Source organism: Alligator mississippiensis, chromosome 10 (genome assembly GCF_030867095.1).
Source record: "Alligator mississippiensis isolate rAllMis1 chromosome 10, rAllMis1, whole genome shotgun sequence".
NCBI lineage: Eukaryota > Metazoa > Chordata > Crocodylia > Alligatoridae > Alligator > Alligator mississippiensis.
The window spans coordinates 8,385,827-8,411,959 of NC_081833.1; the positions used below are offsets into that span (position 1 = coordinate 8,385,827).

Consider the following 26,133-nt stretch of genomic DNA (forward strand, 5'->3'; position numbering starts at 1 on the left):
ATCACTTTTAACTATGGCCACAAGACTAGAAGTATATCTTGGAGTGGTGGCAGACTGTCAAAGACACAGCATGTCATTGTCACCAATGCTGTTCAGTACTAGTTTCTTTTTGAGTCCTTAACTTATTGGATAACATGTAGAGAGCCTCCTGGTCTCATGTATTTTTATTTTTTCAGGTAGTAGCATCCCATTTGGAATCATCTTTGGTGGGACTGACATAAATGAAGATATCAAACATGAAGAGAAACACCGGGTGATGGGGGCAGTGCTAGAAGAAGCTAGGTAACAATGCATGTGAGATTTATAGCGGAAGATGATTACTATAATTACTCGAATATAAGACAACCCTGAATATATGATGCCCTCCCAATAATTAGATTCTCTATATGGAAAATGTATAAATTTGTATAATATAAGTATTGGAGGGTTGTCTTAATTCCCTGTCCCCGCTGCTATAGCAGGAGAAGCAGTGGTTGGGAGAAAGCGGTCAGTTGGCCCCCTTGTCTTCTGCCTGCTTCCCCCTGCAGCCTTCCTGCCCCCCCTGCCACCCATACCCCCTCCAGTCTCTGCCTCCCCACCCCACATTACTGTCAGATGGTCCTCAGGCTGCTCCCTCTTGGAGCACAGCAGGAAAAAGCTCAGCCTTTACCTGGCCATGTAGCCGTGCCAGTGCTGCTGATCGGCTGGGCATGGGGAAGGATTTTCCACGTGCTCCATGCCCAGATAGAGACCCCAACCCGAGCCTTTTCCCCACGCTGATTCGGGGGGGGAGACCCTAATCTTATATCCAATATCTTTATATAAACCAGTAATAACAGTAAAAGTTTGATGCAGAGTTCAGTGGTATGATAGGGGACGTTATGGAAAAGAGACTTCTACTCATTCCCTTCATTTTCATGCTTTCATTGTCACTGTGATATTTGAGACCGTGCAAAAGCCTTACCCAAGGTCACTGAAGGATATGGTGGAAGCTTTGTGGATTGAATCCTGGTTTCCTAGGGTGGGATTTTCAGAAGCCTCCGTTAGGAAGTCCAGTCCCATTACAAGTTAATGGAATTTATGCTTCTAATTTACTACCCCAGTGCACTGCCTACTAAAACACAGCCGTTCCTTAAAGCAATAGATGCGTGCATGCAAAGAGGAGGGGGTATTCTAGCGGTGGCAGAAGGAAGCAATAAGAAGAACTACAAGCATGTTTAATTTGTGGTCTCATAGAGTCCCTGCCACAAAACGATACATTTTTAAAGCTCTTTTCCAGTTTACTTTTCACTTCCCTTCTATGTATATCTGATGTATTCAAATATATACAAACATTCGGTAGTGCAAATAGCACCCGTCCTGAGGACCCCATCCTATCAGCTTTGCTCCCCAACTGTTAGTTTCCATAGAAAATTTATAACTAAAAAGCATTTGCATTTGGAGCAGTGCATTATAGATGTAAACTTGTTCACATATCTTGGTGAGAATTTTTTGAGTTACTCTTGGGAACTTGGAAATGGGTTTTTTTGTTGGTTTTTTTTTAATTGCTCTTAACATTGTGCTTATTATAGCTGTAGCATTAAAGCAGCACAGACCCTGGGAGAAGATGTAGACAATTCCCACAAATAGTCAGTGGATTGAGGCTTGTTTGTTTGTTTGTTTTTACAGATAAAGATAACGCAGGTGACATAATTATAAAATTAGCTGAGATAGCTCAAGCACTAGTGCTATATCATGACATGCATTTAAAATAGAGTTTTTAATAACCTAGTTTAAGCATATTTAACATCTCTGTACGCTGACAGGGAGGGACTCTTTTCCTTAGGGTTTGATTCAAAATCCATTGACCGTGATGGGCTTTCAGTCCAGCTATCAGTGGGTCAATAGGCTGTATTTTCTCACTGGAAATCAGAACCCTTCAAAGGTGTCATCAATTTGTTTGTAGTTTTAAATACAAAGTTAACAGATGGTTTAACTTCTTCTACCATCTTTACTCATACCAAGTAGCGCCTAACTCAGGGCACCCAACTTACTTGCAGGTAAATAAGTAGGGACCTACATAACTCATGGCCAGACGAAGCCATACATAGCTGAGCTGAGGCTTAGCCCCCTATTCAGGAAAGTATCTCTATTCACAATAGCACTTATGCATATTCTTACGTCTGAGCTGTCCAGTCACTCATGCATTTTCATTAAGGGTACATCTGAACAGCAGACCGAAGGTGTGATTGCTACATGGGGCAGTATGTTTGTGCTAGCTTTAATCTTACAGCAGGTGTAATCATAATGGTGAAACGCAGGCTTAGCCACATGCTGGCAACCAGAATGTGCATCCCGGGTCCCCGGCCAGCTTGTGCTTTGCTTCCAGCTTCTTCAGAGCTGTTGTTATCTGTGCCAGCTAGATTAAAGCTAGCCCAAGGATGCCTGCTCAGGAGACAATCACACCTTCAATTTGCTGTGGAAATATACTCTTAAGTATTATCACTAATGCCTTGATTCAGGACAGCATTCAAGCATGTGCTTCTATAGTTAAAGTTAAGATGCAGTTTAAATGCTGCCCTGGTAAGGGCCTTAGAGATTTATTTCTGTTGGTAAGCAAATAGGTAGACAGTCAGATACCACATAGAAACACTCCAGGTATGTAACTGGAAGAGAAGAAAAGAAAAATGGGGGCCTGGCAATTAAAAAAACAAAATCATTTACTTTGAGCGTTAAACTGAAGTAAACTGAGAATATTTATATTTGAATAAGACTGCTTTTTTCCCCCCTTTGAAGTCTCTCCACCGTAGCCCGTGGTTTCGCAGTTAGGATGTACATAATCTTTCAAACTTGCAGAATTTGACTCATGCAGAAACGATGGCTGATCAACAGGGATCGTGGTGTTCTCTGATGTTAAAAAATCCCCAATTTTTGGCTTAAAAAAGGTAATCCCAGATCCACATTTCTGAGAGATTAAAATGAAACACCACCTATATACATCTATATAGATGTCATTTTAATAACGGAATCTATATAATCTATACACGTCATTTTAATAGCTGAAAAATGTGGATTTTAGGTTACTTTTTTTAAACCAAAAGTTGTGTGTGTGTGGGGGGGGGGGGTTATCAGAGAAAACCAGGATCCCTGCTGATCAATGATTTGGTGCAATAATTAACATAGGAACTTTAATTGTGTTTTATTAGCTTGGATTTTGTCTGGTGCTTCAAATATTATTACTCGGTGTTTTGCACAGTTCATAACATTTTCTCTGATAGAGAGTAACTTAATTTTCTAGAGGCACCACTGAATGGATCCCCCCTGCAGTATTATCACTAGTATTATTCATCGCATAGTTATTAAAACAAACACCAATTTTTTTTCTTTATTGACTGCAGAAAGTTTCATGAATTGTAGATTGCATGACCGGCACAGTATGCCACCAGATTGTATAAAACAAAGTATTGAATTGTGTCCAGCTTTATAATGAGTGTTTCATTTTTAATCAAACTCCTCTAAAGGGTGGTTGTGCTCCTTGAATTTTATAATACTTTGTGGACTTTGGAGCAACAGTTTTTTCTGCTTGCTAATGTGATCTGTTGAAAATATAATGGCAAAAACTGGAAAGGGAGTGTATGCAACTTGAGCAAACAAGCATTTGCAAAGGCTTCAATGGCCTTAAAGCTGTCAAGTTATATATATGGAAGGCATTGTTATACTGTGTGATAAATACAGTTGCACAATTGAATGGAAACAGGATTAATTACTATGAAACAAAGTGTATTCAAACATTTACATGACAGCCAGTGAGCAGTTGTGACTTTGCACCAACAGATTATAACCTGTTGGTGCAAAGCTCATGGTGGAAGAGCATCACTGTAGCTGTAAGTTTTTCATTGCATTTTGCCTCTAGGCATTGAGAGGTCCTGTCCACCTGCGTGGAGCCAGCTCCCATGTGCTGGAAATCCAGCGCGTCGGAGGAGACTCGATTAATCGAGTCTGCTGAAGCACGGAAATCGGCACAGTCCGGCAGTCTTCCGCGTCATGTGTATCAGCATCGCCACGCATCTCCATGCTGAAAAAATGATGGTGGCGCACTTTGAAATAAAACACATTTGATGAGCTTTAGTTCAAAGTGCCCCGCTACCATTTTTTTTCAGTACAGGGATGCGCAGCGGCGCTGATACACGTGATGCGCAGGCCCTTTTAATTAGTGTGACTCTCTAACTAAAGTGCCCGGCGCTGGGTCCTACGCCACGTGTATAAATACCCTGAAAGACTACAGGGAGGCAAGGTATGTGAACCTCAGGAAGATCAGTATAGGTTTTGCTCTGCCACTGTTACACAAAACAAACACCATCACGAATTAAATGTAGAGGAACGGTTATCGCACTTTTTTATCCTCGGCATGGGAAAAAAAATACGTGTCCCTTGTTGGACTGAGGTCTGTTCCCCTGAGTCAGGAGAGACTCTCTATTCATGGCAGCACTCGTGCACCTATTTTAGTCTTACTGGGACAAAATCACTAAGGCATTATCACTAAGAACCACAGTGGATCAATTACTAAAGCATTATCACTAAAGCCCCATTTAAGGACAGCAGTCAAGGCTCATGGCTAAATCTCATTGGGATTTAAAGTTACCTTAAAGTTAAGCACATTCTTAATAGCTGCTCGATGCTGTGTGGAATCTGTCCTTATAAAGATCACTGCCTGGGACACACAGCCTAGAGGTATTCAATAGTTTGCTCCCGCTAACTGTAATTAGACCTTCACATACTAAGTATCCTTGAAAAAATAAGCCGGGTCAAGACAGACACCCAGAATCAGAAACGTGTGTGGGAGTATAAGCCTTAAACATTCTGCACCACGGTTTTTCCTTATGTACAATGGAAATAATATTACTTGCCTGCCCTAAAGAGGTTGGAAAGCTCTGATTAGTTGATGTTCATACCATTCGTTGAAGATAGAAAGCGCTATGTAAAGCCCATAACCTGAGGTTAAAGAAGTGTAATAATGTACATATGAAAGGAAGCTCTATGGTCATTTCTTCTAGCCCCTGCACTTAAGCCAGGATCAAGTATACCCAGACCATCCAAGATAAATGATGTCTATTGTCTAATCCTTTCGTTTAAATCTCCAGCCTCCTTAGGCAGCCAGATCCACTTCTTAGCTATCCTTACTGTTGGAAAATATTTTTGGGGGTTTTTTTTGTAACCTAACCTAATCTCTCCTGCTGCAAATTGAGCCAATTATCTCTTATCCTACCTTTCCTGGACAAGAAGAATAAAATGTTACTGTCGTCTTTATAATAACCTTTCACACATTTGAAAACTTATTACGTGCTCCTGTCATCTTCTCTTTTCTTTTTTAGACTAAACAAACCCAGCCCTTTCCACCTTTCATCATAGGTTGAGTTTTTTAAATCCCTTCTATTTGTTGCTGTCTTGTGGACTTTCTTCAATTTATCTACATCTGTCTTAAACCATGGTGCCCAAAACTGGATGCTGTACTCCAGCTGCCGTGTCTCTGGTGCTGAACAAAATGGGATAATAGCCTGTCTTGCCTTACGTGTGGCACCCCTCTTATTACATCCCAGAATGAGATTTGCCTTTTTTGCAACAGCATCACTTTGACAACTCATATTCCGTTCGTGATCTGTAATAACCCCCAGAGCTTCGTCTGTAATACTGCTGCCTAAGCAGGTTATTCCTCATTCTGTATTTGCGCACTTGATTTTTCTTTCCTAAGTATAGCACTTTGCACTTGTCTTTTTTTTTTTTTTATATATAAAATAATTTTATCGTATTGATTTCAGACCATTTCTCCAATGTACCACGATCATCCCCATCCTCCAAAGCGCTTGCAGCCATCCCAGCATGCTGTAATCTGCAGGTTTTATAAGTATACTTTCCGTCTCATTATCCAGGTCTTTAATGAAATACTGTAAAGTCCTGGAACCAAAACTGAGCCTTGTGGAAGACAACTTGATATGTCCTCCCAGTCTGAGTACTGGGAGTGTACTTTTGCTAACTGTTCTGAGTATGGTTTCTTCACCAGTAATGTACCCACGTTGCAGTATGTTTCCTAGGTTTGCTTATGAGAACAGCATATGGTGGTAAGTCAAATGCTTTAGCAAAGCCAAGATATATCCTCATTTACTGCTTCTCTCTCAGTTACCTTGCCAAAGAAATTAATTTGGATAGTTTAACATGGCTTATTCTTGACAAATCCATGTTCGCTGGTTTTTATACTTTATTATGCTCCAGATCCTTAATTGATGATTATTGACAGTAATTTGTTCCATTATCTCTCCCAGTATTGAGGCACGGCTCACTGGCCTAGAATTCCCTGAATCCTCTTTTTCAAGATAAGTACCACTTGCCCTGCTGGGTCCTCTTGATTTAGTCATATTGGTCTCATACTGTACTTTCTATCTGCAGCGGGATACTTCACTTCTTTGCCTTTAATATCTTCTCTCTTAGAAACTGCCAGCTCTTCTGAATTGGTTTCCCTTCAGATTTCTTCCCATGGGACTTACCTCCCTGTTCCCTCAATGCGTTGAAGTCTGAAGGCCATTGTTATTGTTCTAGCGCTCTCACTTCTTCCCTACTTAGATTCACAAACTGTTATCCCAGGATAACTTTCATCCAGATTGCTTTCCATCTTGAGATGCTTAACTTGTTCCTGCTTGTTACTCAGAGTCACTTTGAATTCACTGGTCCCCTAGTTATCCCTTTCACCTGGATGGGGAAAAAAAATCCCCCAATGTATTTCACTTGGAATATGTTAGGCACGGTGTGTTCTGCTGTATTATATCTTCAGTCGATACCTGCATGCTTATAGTCATCCTTTACTTTGGATGTTTCCATAAATTGATGTAAAAAAAAAAGCCTCAGTCTATTACTGTAGTATCTGACTGTCTCATAATCGGTATTTATCCTCATGAACCTCAGTGAATTAGAAAAGTCCTGTTGTCCCCATTTTTCACTGATGGGGAACTGACGCACAGGCCTAGATCCTTGCAGGCATTCAGGTGCCTAATGTCTATTTACTCAAATAAATACCCCTGGGAGTCTGTACTTAAATGACTTGACAGAGGTCACGCAGGAAGTCTGTGGCAGAGCAGGAAACAGAATCCAGGTTTCCCCGAGTCCCAGCCTAGCACCCTCACCCATCTTTCCCCCTAAAATTAGTATATACTGTGATTAAATACATTCATTTATTATTCTCATATACACACATTCAGTGCACACAACCTTTTGATCCCACAGGTATTCATTTCTCACCCAATGTCTGTTAAACAAACAACAAATAGACACGAGAGTTTGAACCTAAAAGGAAACAGCGGGGAAAAGGAAGCTGAGGGTGGTTGGGTGTTCATTGGTGTTGAACTCGAGGCAGAGAGGTCTGGGTAGCAGGAGAGTAAACTACTATCAGTAGTTGACCTCAGATTCCTTCTTATCCAGCTTTCTGATTGCAAGAAAATAATACCAAAATTTAGGACTTTAAGGTAGTAGAAGTAAAAAAACAACAGACCATTGCAGCCAGCTATGTTAATCTGGATAAACTGCAGGGGACATTTTTGGGAGTTAGGCTTTTGCTGAACGCAGGAAATCCTCACTTTAACTCTACTGGAGTTTTCAGTTGCTTGCAAATCCCGCTAAAGCCTAGAGAGATAATTAGCAACTGCTTCTTGGTAAAACAAATACCCCCTTCCTGTATTTCCATTTTTACCCTAACTTTTGTCAGCCTCCAGTCCCTACTCTCCTATATTTTTGTTCTGAAACGCTCCTTTATTGTTATGCTTAAAGGCTTTAAGCAGATGATTGCAGCCATCTTTTTGTCCTCTTAACTAGGTTTGCAGTGGCTTTCACAGAGAAAATGAAGGAAATGGCAGAAAGAGAGTGGGTATGTTTATATGGTGATTATCCTAAAATGTTATCCTATCAATGAGGCATTATCTTAAAATGTTATTCTGAGTACTGCTTGGGAATTGTAATAATCTTTGCATTTCTTTTTTTTTTTTAAAGAAAGTATATGTATATACTTTGACAGGTCAGATACATCTGGCATTTAAGAGAGTGCTGCTTTGTAGCATTTAAAATGAACTATTCTTGTTTTAACCGAGCCTAATACCATAGAGCCCCTCTATATGGGCAGGTAAACGCGCAATGGGATCCAGGGAGTGATCCACATAATCGTGCCTCCTGCTATGCTACAGGTGCATGGCTGGAAGGGAGATTGTGGGCTTCTGCTACGTTGGCAAGAAACAAGCTCCCGTGGCTAGATGGGGCTCCTGGGGTGGGGGATGACGGCTGCTGTGATCCCTCCGCTGCAGTGCTTTCACCCACCCCTAAGGCTGGGACATCGTGGGAGCTGCGATCTCCCCCAGACCCAGGGCACGTGGGCCCCCTTGGCTACCAGGACCCAGCTGGGTCCCAGCACCCTGCAGCCACAGCCCTGGGACTCTGGGTCCCTGTGCTGCACCATCTGCCGGGCTGAGAGTCCCCTTAGTTGCAGGAATCTCCGCAGGGGAGACCTTGCTTGCTACACATGCAAATTGAAGCTCAAAAGCAACCAGCTGTAAAGTCAGCACACATTTTCAAGGTCTAACTATAGTTGGTTGGAGCTTTTTATTGTGCAATAGGCATTTTGCACATGCGGCTGATCTCCAGGTTCATTGCACGATACCTGTAATGTATGCCTGTAATGGAGGGGACCATACGCACATACTTCTTTCTTTTACATAGATTAACAAGCTCCTTCATGTGGCCAGGATTTTACTGAACAGCTTTACTTGCAACAACAAAAATTGTAAAATAATTTGTAAGTGATTCAGCCAGATCTCCAGCTAACGAGTGTTGCTTTGGCAGCACTGAGAAGGGCATACTCTTGAGGGTGAATTGCAGAGGTAAAATGAAAGTTATGGTAAGACCACCAAATCCATGAGGCACCCCTTCTTTCACCCCTATTTATAATGCGAGGAGTACATTGCACATAAATACATAATGATTGTGAAAAGCCGGATGTAGGCATCAAAAAAACAAAATGCTTTTTATTTTTATCCCAAATGTTACCGCTGGCCAACTACCGAGCAAAATTATTCAAATAACACATTCAACAAAAAGTATGTTATTTAACAGTTTACTTGAAGGCTATTATATAGCCAGCTATAGGGCTGGCTGTATAATGTCCAATAAAATCCATAATTATATTAACTAAACACTTGGCTAGTTTTACTTACTGCTCCATTTATTATTTTCATAGCACATGTATTCCAATATTGAATTTGATTTTAAAGTAAGCATTAAATACTTAAGGCAAACCGGGCCCATCATCTTTACCGCAAAGGGAGAACGTTGTTAAAGGGCCTAGTCTAATACAATTGTGTAGAAGTCAGTGATCCATTTTGAAAAGTGATGGGTATAATCAAAACACTATTTTTGGTGGGGAACCTTTGATGTACTATTTCCTTTTGTATTTATTGTACGGGCCTCTGAAAGAAAGCATGTTGTATTTGTTGTGTGGTGCATATGCCTAACACTCTCTGCCTTGATCCTGCGGTGAGCTCCCTATGGATGAACCCTTTGGTGCTTATATAGGCCCACTAACCTCAGCAGCATTCGATCTGGGTACAGGAGCCATCTTACATGGGATTTATTGGAAGATTGGGATTCATGTTCATTCAGGTCCTAACCCTTTGCCACAGAAGTCAGCGATAGCTTTGCCATAGACTTCGGGGAGTGCAGGAGCAGCCCTGGAGTGCTCAGATGAGTTTTTCAGTTTCTGAACAGATGTCATGTAGGATTGCCAAGAACTGGAGCTTGGTAGCTTGATTCATTTCCAGAGATAGATGTTCAGATCCCCCTGAACTAACATGGGAAATGCATTGACCGGACTTCTTCATTTTTTTAAGGTATGAATGCACAGGTGCTTAGAGATTCCTTGTAGCCCAAACCTACCAGAAGTCAGCACAAAAAACCCCTGTAATTTTACCCGCTGACAGCAGTCCAGGCTGTCCCCTGGACACCGGGACCCAAGGTTGAGCCTGCTTCTAGTCCTCCGCTGTCATCCGCTCCCTCCCAGCCCCTTCATTTTGTTCAGAACAAATGTAGGTGCAATAGGCCATGCATCCTGGAAGTCCACCAGCATCAGCATGACAGCGTCTTGAACCTTCGAGCCCTTTTTTACTCCACTTCCCATCTCTACTGCCCATAATTGGAGCCAAGCACAGAGAAGGGATGTCTGATGGGCATGACTTCAAATAGGCACTGTTAAAAGGGCACTACTTGAATCCTTGTGCTGTGCATAGTATCCAGAATTTGGAGCAAAACAAAAGCTAGCTCAATCTCTCTCTCTCTCAAGAAAATAAAGTGAATGACATCAGTGATCTTGTTCCAAACTCATCCTTCACGTAACTTGGGCAAAAATATAAACTAGAACAAAGAAATGGGGACATTGATTTAAAAAAAAAAAATTAAAAAGGTAAATAGCCACTTAAAGATCTCAGGGGGACAGTGACATTAATGTGCTTTAAGAAACCAGCCCTTCACATGATGCAATTGGACAAAATTGATTGGAATTGAAATTGGACAAAATGGGATTATTTTTTGGGGGGGTAAGATTTCTGTCGAGGCATTCTTTCTAAAGACATCATTTTAAAGTAACTACATTTGGGTTTTCTCTCTCTCTCTTCCTCTGTTTACAATATTGTTGGATTTTGCTTTATTTTATAATCCTGCCTAGTTAACAGATTTGGTCCAGTATATCATTTAGCTAATCCTACTAATTACCATTAAACAGAAAAACAGAACATTTTCCTAAATACCAGTGAGGCAGAACTGGAAGCTTTTTGCTTGGTCATTTTTTGTCCTCTTGTCATTTGCCTCTGTGTTGTTTCATAATTGTACCCTATGTGCTAGAAGGTATTAAAGGAAACAATACATTTTCTGTTTATTTTAACATGGAAGTAATATAGTTCACAAAAAAAAAAGCTGTTAGTGCCGCTAAGACTTTGCACTTTTATAACAACTTCCTGTAGTTGACCTTTCATTTCTAACCAAATCGTCAATGAATATCATTCCCTTTAGCTCCATTGGCATGAACAACTAAATCAGCTGAAGATATGGCTCTAAACCTGCCAGTTTAAAGGCTCATCTATTCTGGGCTTTTCCTCCAAAGTTAGAGACCAGTAACCATCCAACACTGTGCCTGCACTACCACATCTCCCAACTCTTTGCAGCAGTGAATCTAGCTCCAGATTGAAAGCATGTGAGCTTCACCAGCTTGAAGTGTTTTACTTTGTCTATATTACAGGCTTGTTGACTAGAGCAGGGGTCAGGAAGATTTTGGAGCAGGGGGCTGCTTTAGCAAAGCTTGGCTTCCACACTTGGGATGCCTACATGCATGGCCTGGCCTGTACAGCCATGGCCAAGGCCACAACCATTGCTCGCCACCCTGAGAGTGCCCTGGTGATGGCTTCTCCCCACCACCTGGCTGCCACACAGGTGAAGCATACGGTCATGGAAGCCCCCCAAAGAAGCCCCCGCCTCTGTAGGCTGCGCAGGCTGAATTTGGCCCATGGGCCATAGGTTGCTGACCCCTGGACCAGAGAGCTAAGATGAGAGCTCATCCCTATAAGGTTGTAACCTTGGTTCTGTACAGATGTTTAAAAATAAGGAGGGCGCAAGGAGCTGGATATAGCTGCAGTCTCTGCGCTAATAAACCAAATCCATCTTGCATAGGAGGCAGCAGAGCTTGCCAAGTTTGAAGGGGAGGATGCATTATAATCAAAGAGGCTGGTGTGGCCGCTCTGCCTCTCCCTGGCTTCAGGAGATGCAAAGCTTCTGTTGGGCTGATTAGTTTGGTCCAAAAATAAGTGCCTGGGATTATACTTTGGCATGATTATGAACTCAATTTGCAGTCATTTGTGCAGCAGGCTAGAACTTGGCCCTGCATATCCACTTCCTAATTAAAAGAATAGTTAATTTGGAAATTGATCCACAGACAACAAGAAAAATCCTTTTTCTGCCACCTGGACAATTTGCACCGACGGTGAGTTCAGAAGAATCATCACCGTTCGCAAGTGCTAGCCTGGCTGAGGAAGCTGCAGTGCGACTGACTCCAGGCATTTAAGAGAGTATTTGTCTCTAACTATTCATTTTTGCTCTGTCCCCTCTGCATGTCTCCTTGTGTGGTCTAATAACCTTTAACAATAATCTCAAGAAGCCGGAAGAACTAAGTGCACACACTGCCTCTTTGATTTTAATTCCCATAATAATATAATCACTTCCCTTATGCGTTTCGTTCTCCACAATTTCCACCAACAGAAAATTGTTTGCTAATGCTATCTCCAGCTTCTTTAGCATTGATTGATTCTGACCTGTTTCAGTGGGAGAACACATGAAGATAGGAGTTCTAGTGTATGCTCTATTAATTTGGTTATGATTTGCTTTCAATAAAGACTACTACATGCTATACTGTGGACCGACACAAAAAGAGATGGTTGTGTCCCACAGATGCCACTAGAAGAGAGGCAAAACAAGCTGATGGCCATAGGATCAGGGAACAGAGTAAATCTGGACTTTGAAATACCTAACATCTTATCTGATTTTTACATTGTTTCACTTGGGAGTCTGGCACAACACATTTTGAATAATAATTGAAATGTATATTAAAAACCTGTTTGCTTTTGTAAAACTATATCTATCTTTGGTAGTTGTAAGGCCCACCGATGTATAGTATCGGGGGGGCTTTTCCATCTTTAAATATATCTTTGCAATTGAAAGAAGCAGAGGTTTGTGCCTATACTCATTTTAGAGCACAGACTGAAGCCCAATTCCTCCAAGGTGTTTAGATAACTAGGAGCACTTACACACATGCGAGGAGCCTGCTCCCACATGCCGGAAATCCAGCACGTCAGAGCAGACTCGATTAATTGAGTCTTCTGGAGGACATAAATTGATGCGCTCCGGCGACCGCACATGTCATCTGCATGTTTAAAACATGTTTAATGTCATCTAGTTCAAAGTGCACCACCACCTTTTTTTTTTTTTTAGCACAGAGGTGCACTGCGCCGCTAATACACGTTAGCGGCTCACTAATTAAAAGCTCCTGGCGCTGCATTGGGAGCACGTATGAAAATGCCCCAGTTGATTGCAGTGGGAACTCGATGCCTAACAATAATCACTTTGAGGATCTGTGCCCAAGGATTTATGCTCCAAGACACACAGGGAGCCTGTAGGTTAGTTCTCTAGGGAGTCACCTGCCTCTTAAATACTGTTGACTCAAATGTTATATCTGATCCTATAGGAGAAAGCAAAGGATATGTTAATGTTAGCTGCAAATCCTGGGTTTATGCCTTTCATCTTTCTGTGCTGCTCTCTTCAGAACATTATCCTTCCTTGCATATTAACACAAGCTAATGTGAATCTCATCACTCCCCTAATGTGTGCTTTATTACTTAGCCAGTAAATGACGAATTTAAATTACTAACATGTAAGAAATTGTATGGTATGCAAACCTTTTTATTGTATTGGATTAATTATCTTCAATTATAAAGTGCATAATACAACTTGTTAATAATGCATAATCTAAATGTGTTGAAAATATTGAAAAGGCTCCGTGGTTATGAGCAATGTTTCATTGTAGTAGTATAATGTCAGCTCAGAAGCAAGACCTTCTATACTGGCAGTTTTATCATGCTGTAACTTTATTTCCCTCCACATTTCTTTAAATAAAAGACCAGCACAAAATATTATCAGTGATCAGCCCTGCCCCACACTCACTCCATTTATTTTTCTATAGTATGTTCATATGGGATAGGTTTTGTCAGGGTAAAACACATTCATTCACTAGAGAACCTGGAAAGGACCCCAGTTCAGCAAAGCTTTTTACCAGGTGCTTACCTTGAACCGTGTGCTTGCATCTCATTGACTTCAGTTAACCGAGCATGTGCTTAAAAGTTCGGATGACTCTAGGTGAAATGCCGAACAGAAGCTGCCCCTCCTTCCTTATTCAGGCTCCTTGCAAGGAAGGAGAAGCACCATTCTGCAAGTCATATAGTCTCAGGCAAGACATCAGAGTCTCTTCGCAGACTGCTCCTACTACTTCTTTGCACAAGGGCTGGGTAAATTAGACTTGCACCAACCATAGTACAGGCTCATATCGTTGCTTCTTTGGCATGCAATCAAGCCACTCTAATGTGGAAGTAGAATTTAGCTCCATTTCCACAACAATCACATCCCACCCAAAGGTGCCAAACTGTGCAATGTACAGTGATTTATTTTTGTGTGAGGGATAAATAACTTTTTCACCTACAAAGCCTCATAACTTACCTATTGTAACATAAACGGAAATATGAAATTTTCATCCTACAAGGGACAGAAGAATAAGGCTCTGAGTTTATAGCTAATAGCTCTCAGACAGAAAAGCTTTCTGTTGTATGCGATTCAGATGGAATATTTTAAAGAACAGTATTGATATAATTCCCTTCATTAAATAAGTATCATACAGTACATTGAACTCTGTTACATTTATAATGGGTTAAATAAAAGCAGGTCCCAATTCTGCAAGATGCCAAGTGCATCGCCGCAGACTTGTGACTACTACAAGCTCGGACACGGGAGACAACGGAGTTTTAAGTCAGTCTTCAAATCAAGTTGGGCTATCTTAAAAAATATGCTGTAGTTCAACCACATGATATCAGTCTTAATGCAGATATTACTGGGTGAATTTCATGGCCTCTGTCATGCAAGAGTTTAAATCAGACAGTTATAATGGTCTCTGATGCTCTTTAAATCTGTGAAAGTATTCAGCTCCTCACAGCATCAGACGAACAGGGAATGCTAACCTGCCCATTGAGTCACTAAAATATAAATAAATACATAGACTAGGCCTTGCCATTTCATGTTACATAAACCCAGATTTATTTTTAAACAAGGGTGTCATTTTGCACGTTTAAAAAAAAATTAAATTAGATGATGCAATTTAAACACTTGCATTATATTGGACACTTTAAACTTCCCTTTTGGGTCTTTAATTAGAGTTTCCCTGGTTTATGTATCTTCTACTTTTCTGCAAGCCAAGTTGCAGGTAAAGGGGATGTGGTCCTTTAAATAACCTTTTCAATCTAAGATCAGTGCACAGGTCACTTGCACATCTTGCATTAATCTTTGTTTCCACCAAGATGACTATCTGATAGCATAATTGCCTTGTGTGAAGTAGCGCGCTCTCCACATGTGCTGTTTTAAAATCTCTCTGAATTATTACAGAGCTTCATGAGCTATGTTTGCCCAGTTGCTATCAAATCCACAACTGATTTAAAAAAAAAAATTTTTAGACTCATACTTAGGTTAGTGATTTTGCACGTGCACTTGATTCCTAAGTTAGCTGCCAAGCAAAGGTTATGCTAGATCCTCCAGGGCTGTTGTTTCATGCCAAGTGAAAGAAATGTCGAGCAAATTCAGTCCATTTCCATGCAGAGCACTGCACCAAATATACATAAATAGATACATGCAATCAGGCACTTGTGAACTCCTGTGTGTGCATATTTTAGTAATACAAAAATACTAGTTTAGCCCCCATTTTAAACTTGTAACCGCTCTGCTTTTTCGGTGCTCAAGTAAGATTGTTGAAGTATTTGGACTAGATCCTCTGATGGCATAAAGCCAATGCAACACAGCTACTTGTTTTACACAGCTGAGGACCTGGCCTTTTTGCACGTGTTCGTAAAGAGATGACAGTAAGGAGGAGATTTTCAGATGCAATCAGTGTTGGTCTCACAGCTCCTCCTGAAGTCACGTGGAGCTTTACCATCACTCTCAGTGGAAGCTGAGGTAAGCTGCTGCTCCCTACCCTGAGCCTAGCCTTCGTGTCAGTACCCTGGCCCAAATTTTCCGACTGCTGTAGTTCTGAAAATTGATGCATAGATTGCTGCATAGATTAACTAATGGCTGGTGTCCTTCCTGGTATCCTCCAGATCGTTTATGAAGTGTTTCAGCATTTGGAGGCCAAAAGCTGCATCCACATGAGTGGGCACATGTGGTTTGCGGCACCTCAAAGCCTTCTAAGTCGCTGCAAAATGCACGCGGATCCATTTGCTGTGTTGCATCCTAAAAAAAACCATGGGAAAAGAAATCTGGTCCAGTGTACATGGCTGCAGTGTGCACCGCCAGAAACCAGAGCCTGTCCATCCAAAGCCATGCTTTTGCTACTGGCCAGGCTCCGCGTGCCCAGATCACCAGAGCCCCAGGTAAAGCTGCCTAGGTGCTGGCCCCAGCCTCCCCTCCCCGACCTGGGGCAGTTTGCCATGCACCAGAACATGTGTGCAGGGACCTGCCTGGGGACAAGCGGCACAAATATGTGCTGCTATTTGTCCCCGAGGAAATGGATGTTGCCACTCGTGAGGATATGCCCCAAAAGAGTGCTACCTTAGGATTAGACATTATTTATTTCGCTCTATCTGACAACACAATAATAATCCATTTTGTTACGTTGACACATTCAAGCTTAATACCTCCTCTTAGGGCTGGTAGCCAGCGCTTATAAGATATTTGCAACGGTGGGTTTGGGTGAACACAACATTTTGGACATAGTACAAGCACTCAGCAACCTCTGGTTGTCTGTAATGCTGTTTTGGCAAGACCTGAGGCTACTTCATGACTAGAGTCTCACTTGGTTGTTTTTATAACTTATATAGGATGCAGCTAACTTAGCAGCTTGAACTCCTGTGGAATCTACTGACAGAAGATGGTCTTGCACATGTGGTGTGCGCTGACCGGCATAGCCATTCAGGAATAACCTAGAAGTGAAATTTCCAAAATCAAATCACTGTCACTCCAGAGTAGCATGCCCATGCAGAGAATTACTTTGAAATACCTGTTTTCCCAGAATAACTAATTGTTGTACTACAGCTATATCGATCACTGTCTCCATGTAGATAAGCTCATCTATAAGTGTAACACCAATCCGACAAGGTGATAGAAGTGGGTGGGCTTTGTTTTTCTTTGTCAAGAAAGGCAGTTATAAATCCATGAGTCTCTTGCTTCGAAACCAGCATCGACCCAGAATTTTTGAAACTTCAGCCTTTCTTTACTTGAACACCGTTTTTTTAAGGCAATATTTTCCCTTTCGATACAACGGTGGATTAATGGATACTAGAAATGTCACTGGTGCGAGCCAAAAGTCTGCTTTATACTAACCTGGTAACTGTATCAAATTACAAAATTAGTTGGTTCGTATCGTATGTATTGATTAAACCTAATTTAAATCACTGATCATGTTGTGGTTTTGACCTTGCAAACCTGTTCCTTTCTAATGGTCTCTTTTGCTGCATATTACTGATCAGGCAACTATTATAGCTGAACATATTACTGACCTAGATTTTTTTTCTGCTACTAAACGCTTTTTTATTATAAGCAATAAAATTTACTTTTCTTCCTTCTCCCTTTGAAGCCTTATGCTGGGAACAAAATATGTGTCCAGACTCAAGGTAAGAGTTTTAAAGTGTTCAGTCCAGTATGTGCTTGCTTTGAATCTTGCTACTTACTGCTCTCGTGATGCTTATCTGTGTGCATTTTTTCTGGTGAAACAAATGTCTGTTTCAGGGAAAAAATATCTAGACTAAAATCCCACCTCCATTAAAGTACACGAGACTTTTACTATATATGGCCCTTATCCAAATCTGGCTGAAGGCAATGAGCTTTGCATCAGACTCTTGAAACTTGACTTTTAAGGAAGTGACAAGCGTCCCTTCCTTAAAACTCGGGCCACCACGAGGCCACAGTGTCTCAAATCAGGTTCCTGAGAAATCAGTATCAGAAATTGAGAAATCAGTATCAGAAATCAGTGATGAGAAATCAACATTTGCTTTTGAAAATGTTGGCCACACAAATGGTACAGGGAATAGGAACTAGATGTTTGCAGGGCACTATATACATATCTGAGGTTTTCTGGGGGAGTGTTAGCAACAAATAAAATCTAATTTAGCATTTTAAATGCAGCTGCTTCAGTGTCTGATATTTGTTTCATATACCTAAAATACCCAGTTTTCGTGGGTGAAAAGCATAACATTTTGCATATTTAACTTGGGCCTCCTAAGGTAACAATTACATTTTCAAAATGTTTATGATTGGGTTAGATGTTAAAGTTTAGTAAGTGGTAAAATAAGAGTATTGCAATTTAATAGTTTAACATTAAAGGATTGGGGTCTGATGCTCTGTTCCATATCTTGGTGTTTGCTTTGGGATTGATCTAAGACATTCTCACCGTCAAGTAAGATCTGCATTGATGGAAGTGGGCACATAGCTCCCTTGACTTCTCAAATGGGAATTGGCCCAAGGTGCAGATATCGATACTTAAACTAGAACATCATTTTATGTAGAATCAAGTTGAACGTTACAAAAAAATCCATGCAGGCAAGGGATTAAGGGAGGGAAGGGAAGAGCTTGACATGGGAGCAAATGAAACTGGAATTTAGAGCGTTTGACAGAGAAGTTGTTACTCCAAACAAGATTTCAGGAATCGTTCTGCTACCCGTAGTCAAGTAAACCACATTGTCCCTTTCTTTTCTTGAATTTAGGCATTATGACCACACCCAGTACAACGTTTAACTGGAAAAGATTTCTACAAAATGCAGGTAAAACTTTTCTATTTCTGAATCAAGCGTACGCAGATCGTAGCTCTCAAACTGCAACTGGCTGTAATTAACACTGTTCTGTATCACGATTCCTAATGCGTTTGAATGACTTTTCTTTGCCTTTATTCTGCACGGGAACTTGGAACGTATACGCTGATAGATTGCATAGTACAATAGTTTAATGCTCATAAAAATGAAGGATTAACAGCACCGATTCGATTCAGACAGAGCAGTAAGTCACGAGTCAGACTTCTTCTTGTTTCTGGCCGTGAACTCCAAGGCCTGGACTTTGGCGGTGTCAAAAGTGACACCCACTTTAAATTGCACCGGAGGATGAAGCGGCCATGAGGTGTGCGCAAGTGTCCTTGGAAAGGCAACTAAGAGTATCATTCATTTCATTCATGACCAAGGCATAGGTTTCTGAGCATGCTTGTGATACACAGTCATAGGATGGAGACTGAGCATGTCTTTGACATAAGAGTTGGCTAGTGCATCAGGAGCAGCACTTCAGACTTTTCCATTTTTGTCCCAACGAGGACCCAGCAGCCTCCAAATTGGGAGTTCAAATAGAGTTCAATGTTTGTGCTGATCTGATAGGTGGCCTTGCTTTGGAAACTGCCAAGAGGATGTTAGACATGCTTCTTTAAAAATGATATGGGCAGACGCTGCATTGCCACTAGCCTGCCTGGCAGTCCTTCTGGGGCTTGTCTGGTTCATTTGGAGTTGAAACCTGATTTCCAAACAAGAAAAGATTTTTGGAAATGAACTCAGTTTGTCTTCTTAATAAATTAATAAACGTCTTTTAAATATGGAATGAGGGCACGGACCAGCTTCCACTGGAACTGGGGGGAATTTAGCTGACTTATTTCAATGAGAGCAGATTCATATTCTTGGGACCTGATCGAAGAATTCAAGAGTAATCTGCATTTTTTTTATTATTATTAATTCTCCACAGAAAAATATGAATGAAACATTTTCCAATATGTCAAAATTGAATAATTTTTCAGACATGTAATTTTGATGATCTGGCAGGGAGATTTGCATCAGCAACCTTCCAGCCTGCCTACTCAGTTCTTTAATACCTTGCTGAACTGGGAGCTTTGGCGCTTGAGAGCTGGTACTTTTAGGGTTTCCGGGTACCCCATTAACCTAGCAGAGGGGCTGTGGAAGCTGACCCACATTTCGAGCTCTTTGCATCCTCTGCTGTTTTCAGTCTGACTGCCGTAGAGCCCCATGCACACTGTGAACTGGCTTTGAGAGGCAGGTTATTCTGAAATACTTGATCAGGACGGGTTTCCCATTGTGCACTGTATAGATTCAATCCTTGGCCTGAAGGACTTTCTAATGAAGGGGAGGGGCTGGAAACAACATACCACCAGACATGTGTGCCAGCCACAGCATGATGAATAGCAAAGGCCTTTTTAAGTTGCTAATCGATTGACCACAATGTCCAGTTAGTTAATATGCCTCTCCTACATTTAACAAGGGAGCACAGTGAGTCCTTTGCGTGCCTCATTTGAACAGTAAATAAAAATACTTTAAAAATTAGTTATAGTTCCTGTAGCTGGCAAATTGGAAAATTGACTTTTTTCCCTTCTCAGATTGAAACACAAAACCACTCCCAGTTTTCAACTAAGATCAGATGTTTCACTGAAAAGCTAGAAACTATAAAACAGACAAGACTTAGCTCAATGTTTGCATAACCCCTTCCTGCCTCCCCCCCTTTTATCATTTATTCTCTTACTAATGTTAGGGACTTAGGGTGTGTCTACACATGCCGATTTAAGGCGCTTTAGCCTGATTTAAGGCACATTAAGAGCATGCATTTATACATGTGCGCCCTTAATGCATCTTAAAAATGACGATTTTAGGCTATTCGTGTAGCTCGAAAGTTGGAAAATTGATTTTTTCCCTTCTCAAATTGAAGCACAAAACCACTCCCAGTTTTTAACTAAGAATAAATGATTCACTGAAAAGCTAGAAACTTTTAAGTAAAATATGTATATAAAGCAGACAAGACTCAGCTCAGTGTTTGCATTATCTCCTTCTGTCCCATCCCCTTTTATCATTTATTCTCTCACTAATATTAGGAATTTGGTGCATCTACACGTGCCGATTTAAGGCTCTTTAGTCTGATTAAGGTGCATTCAGGGCACACATCTACACATGTGCACCCTTAATGCATCTTAAAAATGGAGATTTTAGGCTATTCATGCCTAAATTTGATACCTGCAAAAGCATATATGCCTTATATACCTTAACGCATATATAGATGCACTAAGGCGCAGTAACGCTGTGCATGTCGACTGACTTGGGACTAACTTCAGTCCCAAGTAGGTCCACACACTGTGTTAATGTGCCTTAGCACGTGCACATGTAGATGTGTGCCCAAGTCACCTTAATGCCCATTTCCTCAACACACATTAAGTTTAGGTGCACTTAAAAGCACATGTAGACATGACCATAGGATGGTATATTTTAAACTCAGATCAAATACTCATACAACCAACATGTAAAAACGTGCATCGCCCTTTGGTTGGGTGGAAAGCATCCGCGCATAAATAATAAGAAAGATAAATAAAGCTTCTTTCCTCTTTACTGAGATCTTCCCAATGCCTTCACAAAGTGGTTATTTTTGCAGTAGCAGTTACTGGCGTCTTGTGGTGTAGAATTTGTGTAGCTCCATTGATTAACGGGGAGCCAATTTATACCACCTTTGATTTGGCCTCTTACTCTCTCCGTTAGAAGGTCTCTCGGTGTGTTGCTGGACTGCCAAATGCGAGGGGATCTAAAAGTAGTGGAGGAGCACAAGCAGCAGATGCAGGATAAATGGTGCAAGCAGAAAAGGAAAAAGAAGCCAATGTTTCTGTGTGCAGGGAAGGTGCATAAACACAGGCTGCAGCATTTCAGTCACTGAATCTTACACTGCGACTTGGGGGGACATTTATGACGAATACACTCCACTCCCCCAAGAGAAATGTGGGCCTTTGGATTGTAACATGCCATGCACAAGTATGTACCTTGGACGGTATACAGTAGCCCAGGCAGGTTTTAATAGAGGTGCGACAAAATCTTAATGCAGCTTCCCCACGCTGTCATATGTGACACCCTTGGTGGAGGGCATTCAACAGTCCCCAAACAAATGGTGGTCTGCGGCAATCACCCTTCCTGCCTTCCATATGCGTGTCCCTAGCCATGCCAAAGTAGGCTCAGTCAAGGACTTGGAGCTGCAGAGCAAGCTGATGAACCCCAGCACCAAAGCACAGACGTGATGCCTTAGCCCTTAGGAAAAAAAAGGCCTCTATTTGCCCCTATAATGGCACATCCATTGGAGGGGCTATTTTCAAAAAGCTATTGTAGGTAAGTAACAGCATAATTGTTAAAGCTGCTTTTCCAAACAGGAACAATTTCCAGGCATTTTACCTTGGATATTTTTTTTTTTTTTTTTTAGCTTCACATTCATCAATCTGATCCCTGATAGTACAGCCATTCCCTCCATTACAAATGAACCCACACTATTCAATTGCTTTATCACATCAGTAAATGTGTGTCATTATTCAGAACCAGTGTCCAATTTTAAATTGAGCATTGTGGGGTTATTTCATTCTCAGTAAATCATAGCACACAAGCACAGTGCCACGAAGATTAATAATTTTCAGAAGTGGAATGATTTGTCACTCGCTACCACAGCCCCAGCAGCGATTGGATTCTGTGTCTGACCATTTTGTGATTAAAGGAACAGTCAACAGATTGGGGGAGCTCTCCCTACGATGCATTTTGTCGGTAAGATTAGACAGGTTTATCCTAATGCACGCTAATGCAAAAGTACCAAATAATTCACGATGTACAGAAAAGCAAACAAAAACGTGACGTGTGCTGTTAAATAACGGCTTGAAAATTGACATAAAATTATTCTGTACGAATGGGGTTGTACGACCTAGCGTCTTATCCCATTTGTCTCATCAGTCCTGTTCTGCTTTTCATTGCCTGAGACGGGCTGCAGTTCTTTGTGACACTCCCTGCCTCTTCCCCTCCCCATGGCCTGGCAGCGTTGGAGCATTTAGAAATGCTCATCTTTACAAGGGGAGGTGGGGTTGCTTGTTGCCTTTCCATGACTGCTGCAAAATACCAAAGGGTTGGGAGTCAAAGTTGCTTTTCCTGGGGTTTGCAGTTGCTTGAAGTATTCTCTTAAATTCTAGGGAACTTGTAACAATAAGCAGAAAATAATGAAAATGTGGCAGCGGCACAATTTTCCTCAAAAGTCCATATGATTTTGCTAGAGTATGCCCACTCTGCTCTATAACCAGATTATCTTAAATTTTATGCCCAAACCAGATTAATCTAATGGTGTTTACCATCCTTTCACTTCTGCTATGAATTTGCTTCTTCTCCCATCCCTTTTCTAAAAGTACTTAGTTACCTGGGAGGAAAACAATGTAAGGCCTAAATCATGAGAAGTGTCCTACATCTCACTGCTTGAACTGGCATCAGCTCAAGCCAGGAAAGCTAGACACCCCTGAAAATCAGAACCTATGCTATCTCGAGTCATAGATTTCATAGACATTAGGGCTGGAAGGGACCTCGGAAGATCATCGAGTCCAGCCCCCCGCCCAAAGGGCAGGACGTCAGCTGGGGTCATAGGATCCCAGCAAGATAAGCATCCAGTTTCATCTTGAAGGTGTTCAATGAAGGCGCTTGAACAACCTCCGGCAGCAGGCTGTTCCAGACCTCGGGGGCTCGGACAGTAAAGAAATTCTTCCTTATGTCCAGCCTGAAACGATCTTGTAGTAGTTTGTGACCATAAGTCATCCACTTTTGGAAATGTTCATCTTATTCCAACTTGGTACTGAATTTGTTAACCACAGTGATGCCATATATGTCTGTATTGAATCAGGTCAAACAGAATCAGAGTTCAGATAGCCCTTTGAAAGCAGTCTAACAAGTCCTGGACTGAAGTAGACCTTTAGTCTTAATTACTTCCAGCACACAAGCAAAATCTAAGGAAAGCAGACTGAGTAGCAGATTTCAGTGAGCAATTTCTAAGGTTAATATAAATGATTTTTGGGAACAGTGTCATGGAAGTCATTTTTTTTTCTTTTTTCAAAATTTGTGTTTTCAATGCAAGATAGGCACAGCTCAGGGAATCGGTATTTTGCTATATAAGGCTTCATGACAAACATCAACAGTGCAAAGGTAATGCTTGCTTAGACTTAGCACCTAATCTGGTTGAGATACTTTCATCAGCTTGGGCTCACCAAGTATTTCCTTGGTTATGTTCACAAAAGGGGAGCTTTCAAAACTGATCAGCTTTTATTTGTCGTCAACTCTTTTTGTATTTGTCCCACGGTAGAGAGAGAGAGACTGCAGACATCCGAAAGGCTAACCAAAAAATACATAGTCAGCCCCAGAGGTTGACTTAAAGAAACCGGAAGATGGAAGGTGATTGCCTTTGAAACAGATTTCTTTGAGAGAGAAGTCTCAGCATTTAGGCCGTTTATGGTTCATCACAGTCAGAACTACTCCGGGGAAGTTCGGTAGTCTGCATTACAAAGGAGGTCAGGCTAGATGACCGCAACAGCCCCCATCTAATCTAGGAATCTATTGCAAGCATAATGAGTTTGTAGTTTGAGGTGTCTGTTTGTAGACTTCAGACCCACTTAGACTTTGTTGGGAATAACAAGATAATCTCTATACAAGTAAAATCCAAGTTTGTTGTCCCCTAACACCTCTTAAGGAGGAGAGATTGCCACTTCAGAACACGGGGACCAGGCCAGCACCCATTTACTTTGATGGAAAGGATTGGTTTCAATGGGAATGGGATTGGCTTCCTAAGACCAAAACGAGAGCCCATAAGAACACTTATTGGAACTCATCTAATTCAGAAGAGTGGAAAACTAACAAAGTCTAGACACCGATCAAAAGACAGAAATCAGTTTCGATTCCAAGCCCATCAGAAAGATGAACCAGTACTATAAATTATCCAGGAAGACCCCATGGTGTTTTAGGAACAGGTGCCACTGTACGCTCAAACATCAAGTGTGAAATTTGCCCTTAGAAGATAACTTTCTTCATCCAGATTAATTTCCGAATATAGTTTTGCTAAGAAAAGATTGGAAGCAATCAATTGGAAGCAGGAATTTTTTTGTGCGTTTGCTTTTTAATATGTATTAGCAATAGAGGTGTGTAGAAATATTGAACCATCTGATAGAAGAGGTTTTTTTCCATGCGATTTCTCCAGGTGAGGGGCCTGATGTAATGCAATCCTGAGGTCTTTTGGCTTATGTTGACTTTGCTGAAGCTAACAGGAGCTGAGATGAATGCTGAATGGAAATGTCCTGTAGTAATTAATTCTATTTGCAATTAATGTTTCTGTGGATACAGTAGAATTTTCCTTTTTTTTTTAATTTCAGGAAAGAGAATCACTTTGTAGATTAGGGCCCTGATTCATCGAAGCACTTTAGCATATACTTAAAGTTATGCACATACTTATGGAGTATACTTTTGGATGCAGACTTGACTGTGTTAATATTGCCTTAATTCTGTTTGCAGTTAAGTCAGCAGGGTTTCCTCTCTTGCCTTCAAGTATAGCAGCTTCAGGATTAGCACAAAATCAGAGAGAACTGTTAAGCTCGTGTGCATGACACTATTGTTTAATATTATCATAGCAAATAAAACTGTGAACTTAGCTGGACCGAGTAGCCAAAGAGTTTTCAAATTCTGAAGAGCTGACTTGTGAGAAAAGTAGATAAAAGATAAGAGGTGGTGGGGGAGTTTAAGTGACTTAAAACAACAAAACTCTTAGTGATATGAACCCAAAAAGGAATTAGGTGATCTATTGTATAACATTTCTAACATGTGGATGAAGAAAGAAATACAAAGAGTAAAGCAGAGTTGAAAGTCTGACTTGGACTATCAAAGCCGTATTCCAGGGTTGGACAAAGTTACCTAGGATTCAAACTCTGGAAGATAAAATAACCATCTGAGACCGAGGCTAACACCTCAGCTAGAAACCTATAGACATCTTTTGGTCTGAGATCAATTAATACTTTGAAATGGGTAGCAGGCAGATAATATACAATTTTCAAGAGAAATAAAAATCTTGGGATGGTTCAAAGTGAACAGAAGGGAGGACAGGAGAGGTGATACAACCTCAACATCTGCTCATAGCTTAGACATTGTTTCTCAACAAAAGAGAAGTCAGTTGGGTTAGCCCTAATCATGAGGACCTGCTGTAGTGATTTACACACCTGTGGAGTACAACTAAAAATCTAGCTGAAGTTAGTTGGAAAACTAATCCTCCAGGGGTGGATTGCCGTTGACCTACTATTCATAAAAAAAACAGCTTGATTGCTTGTAGATGGGGTTTGCTTACATTAATAGACAATCTTGTATCTTAAATAAGTATAAATTATTTAAATGAATGAGCACAATATCAATATGCTTGTTAAAAATACATTGCATTTAACCTCTAATATGGATATATTTAAATCTTCAACTATAGAAGGGATAAAACAAGTGTTTTTTTTTGTGGGGGTTG

At 41.0% G+C, this 26,133-nt stretch overlaps 1 protein-coding gene across 1 annotated transcript in view; it reads left to right on the forward strand.

The window, feature by feature from the left end:
* The window catches only part of GLT1D1 (glycosyltransferase 1 domain containing 1), an 87,581-nt gene that overhangs the window by 14,480 nt on the left and 46,968 nt on the right, over positions 1 to 26,133 (forward strand). Inside the window, exons 3-6 of the mRNA XM_019486676.2 lie at positions 177 to 282; positions 7,816 to 7,867; positions 17,414 to 17,450; positions 18,540 to 18,596. Coding sequence (XP_019342221.2) covers positions 177 to 282; positions 7,816 to 7,867; positions 17,414 to 17,450; positions 18,540 to 18,596 — 252 coding nt within the window. The remainder of the gene's footprint in view (positions 1 to 176; positions 283 to 7,815; positions 7,868 to 17,413; positions 17,451 to 18,539; positions 18,597 to 26,133) is intronic.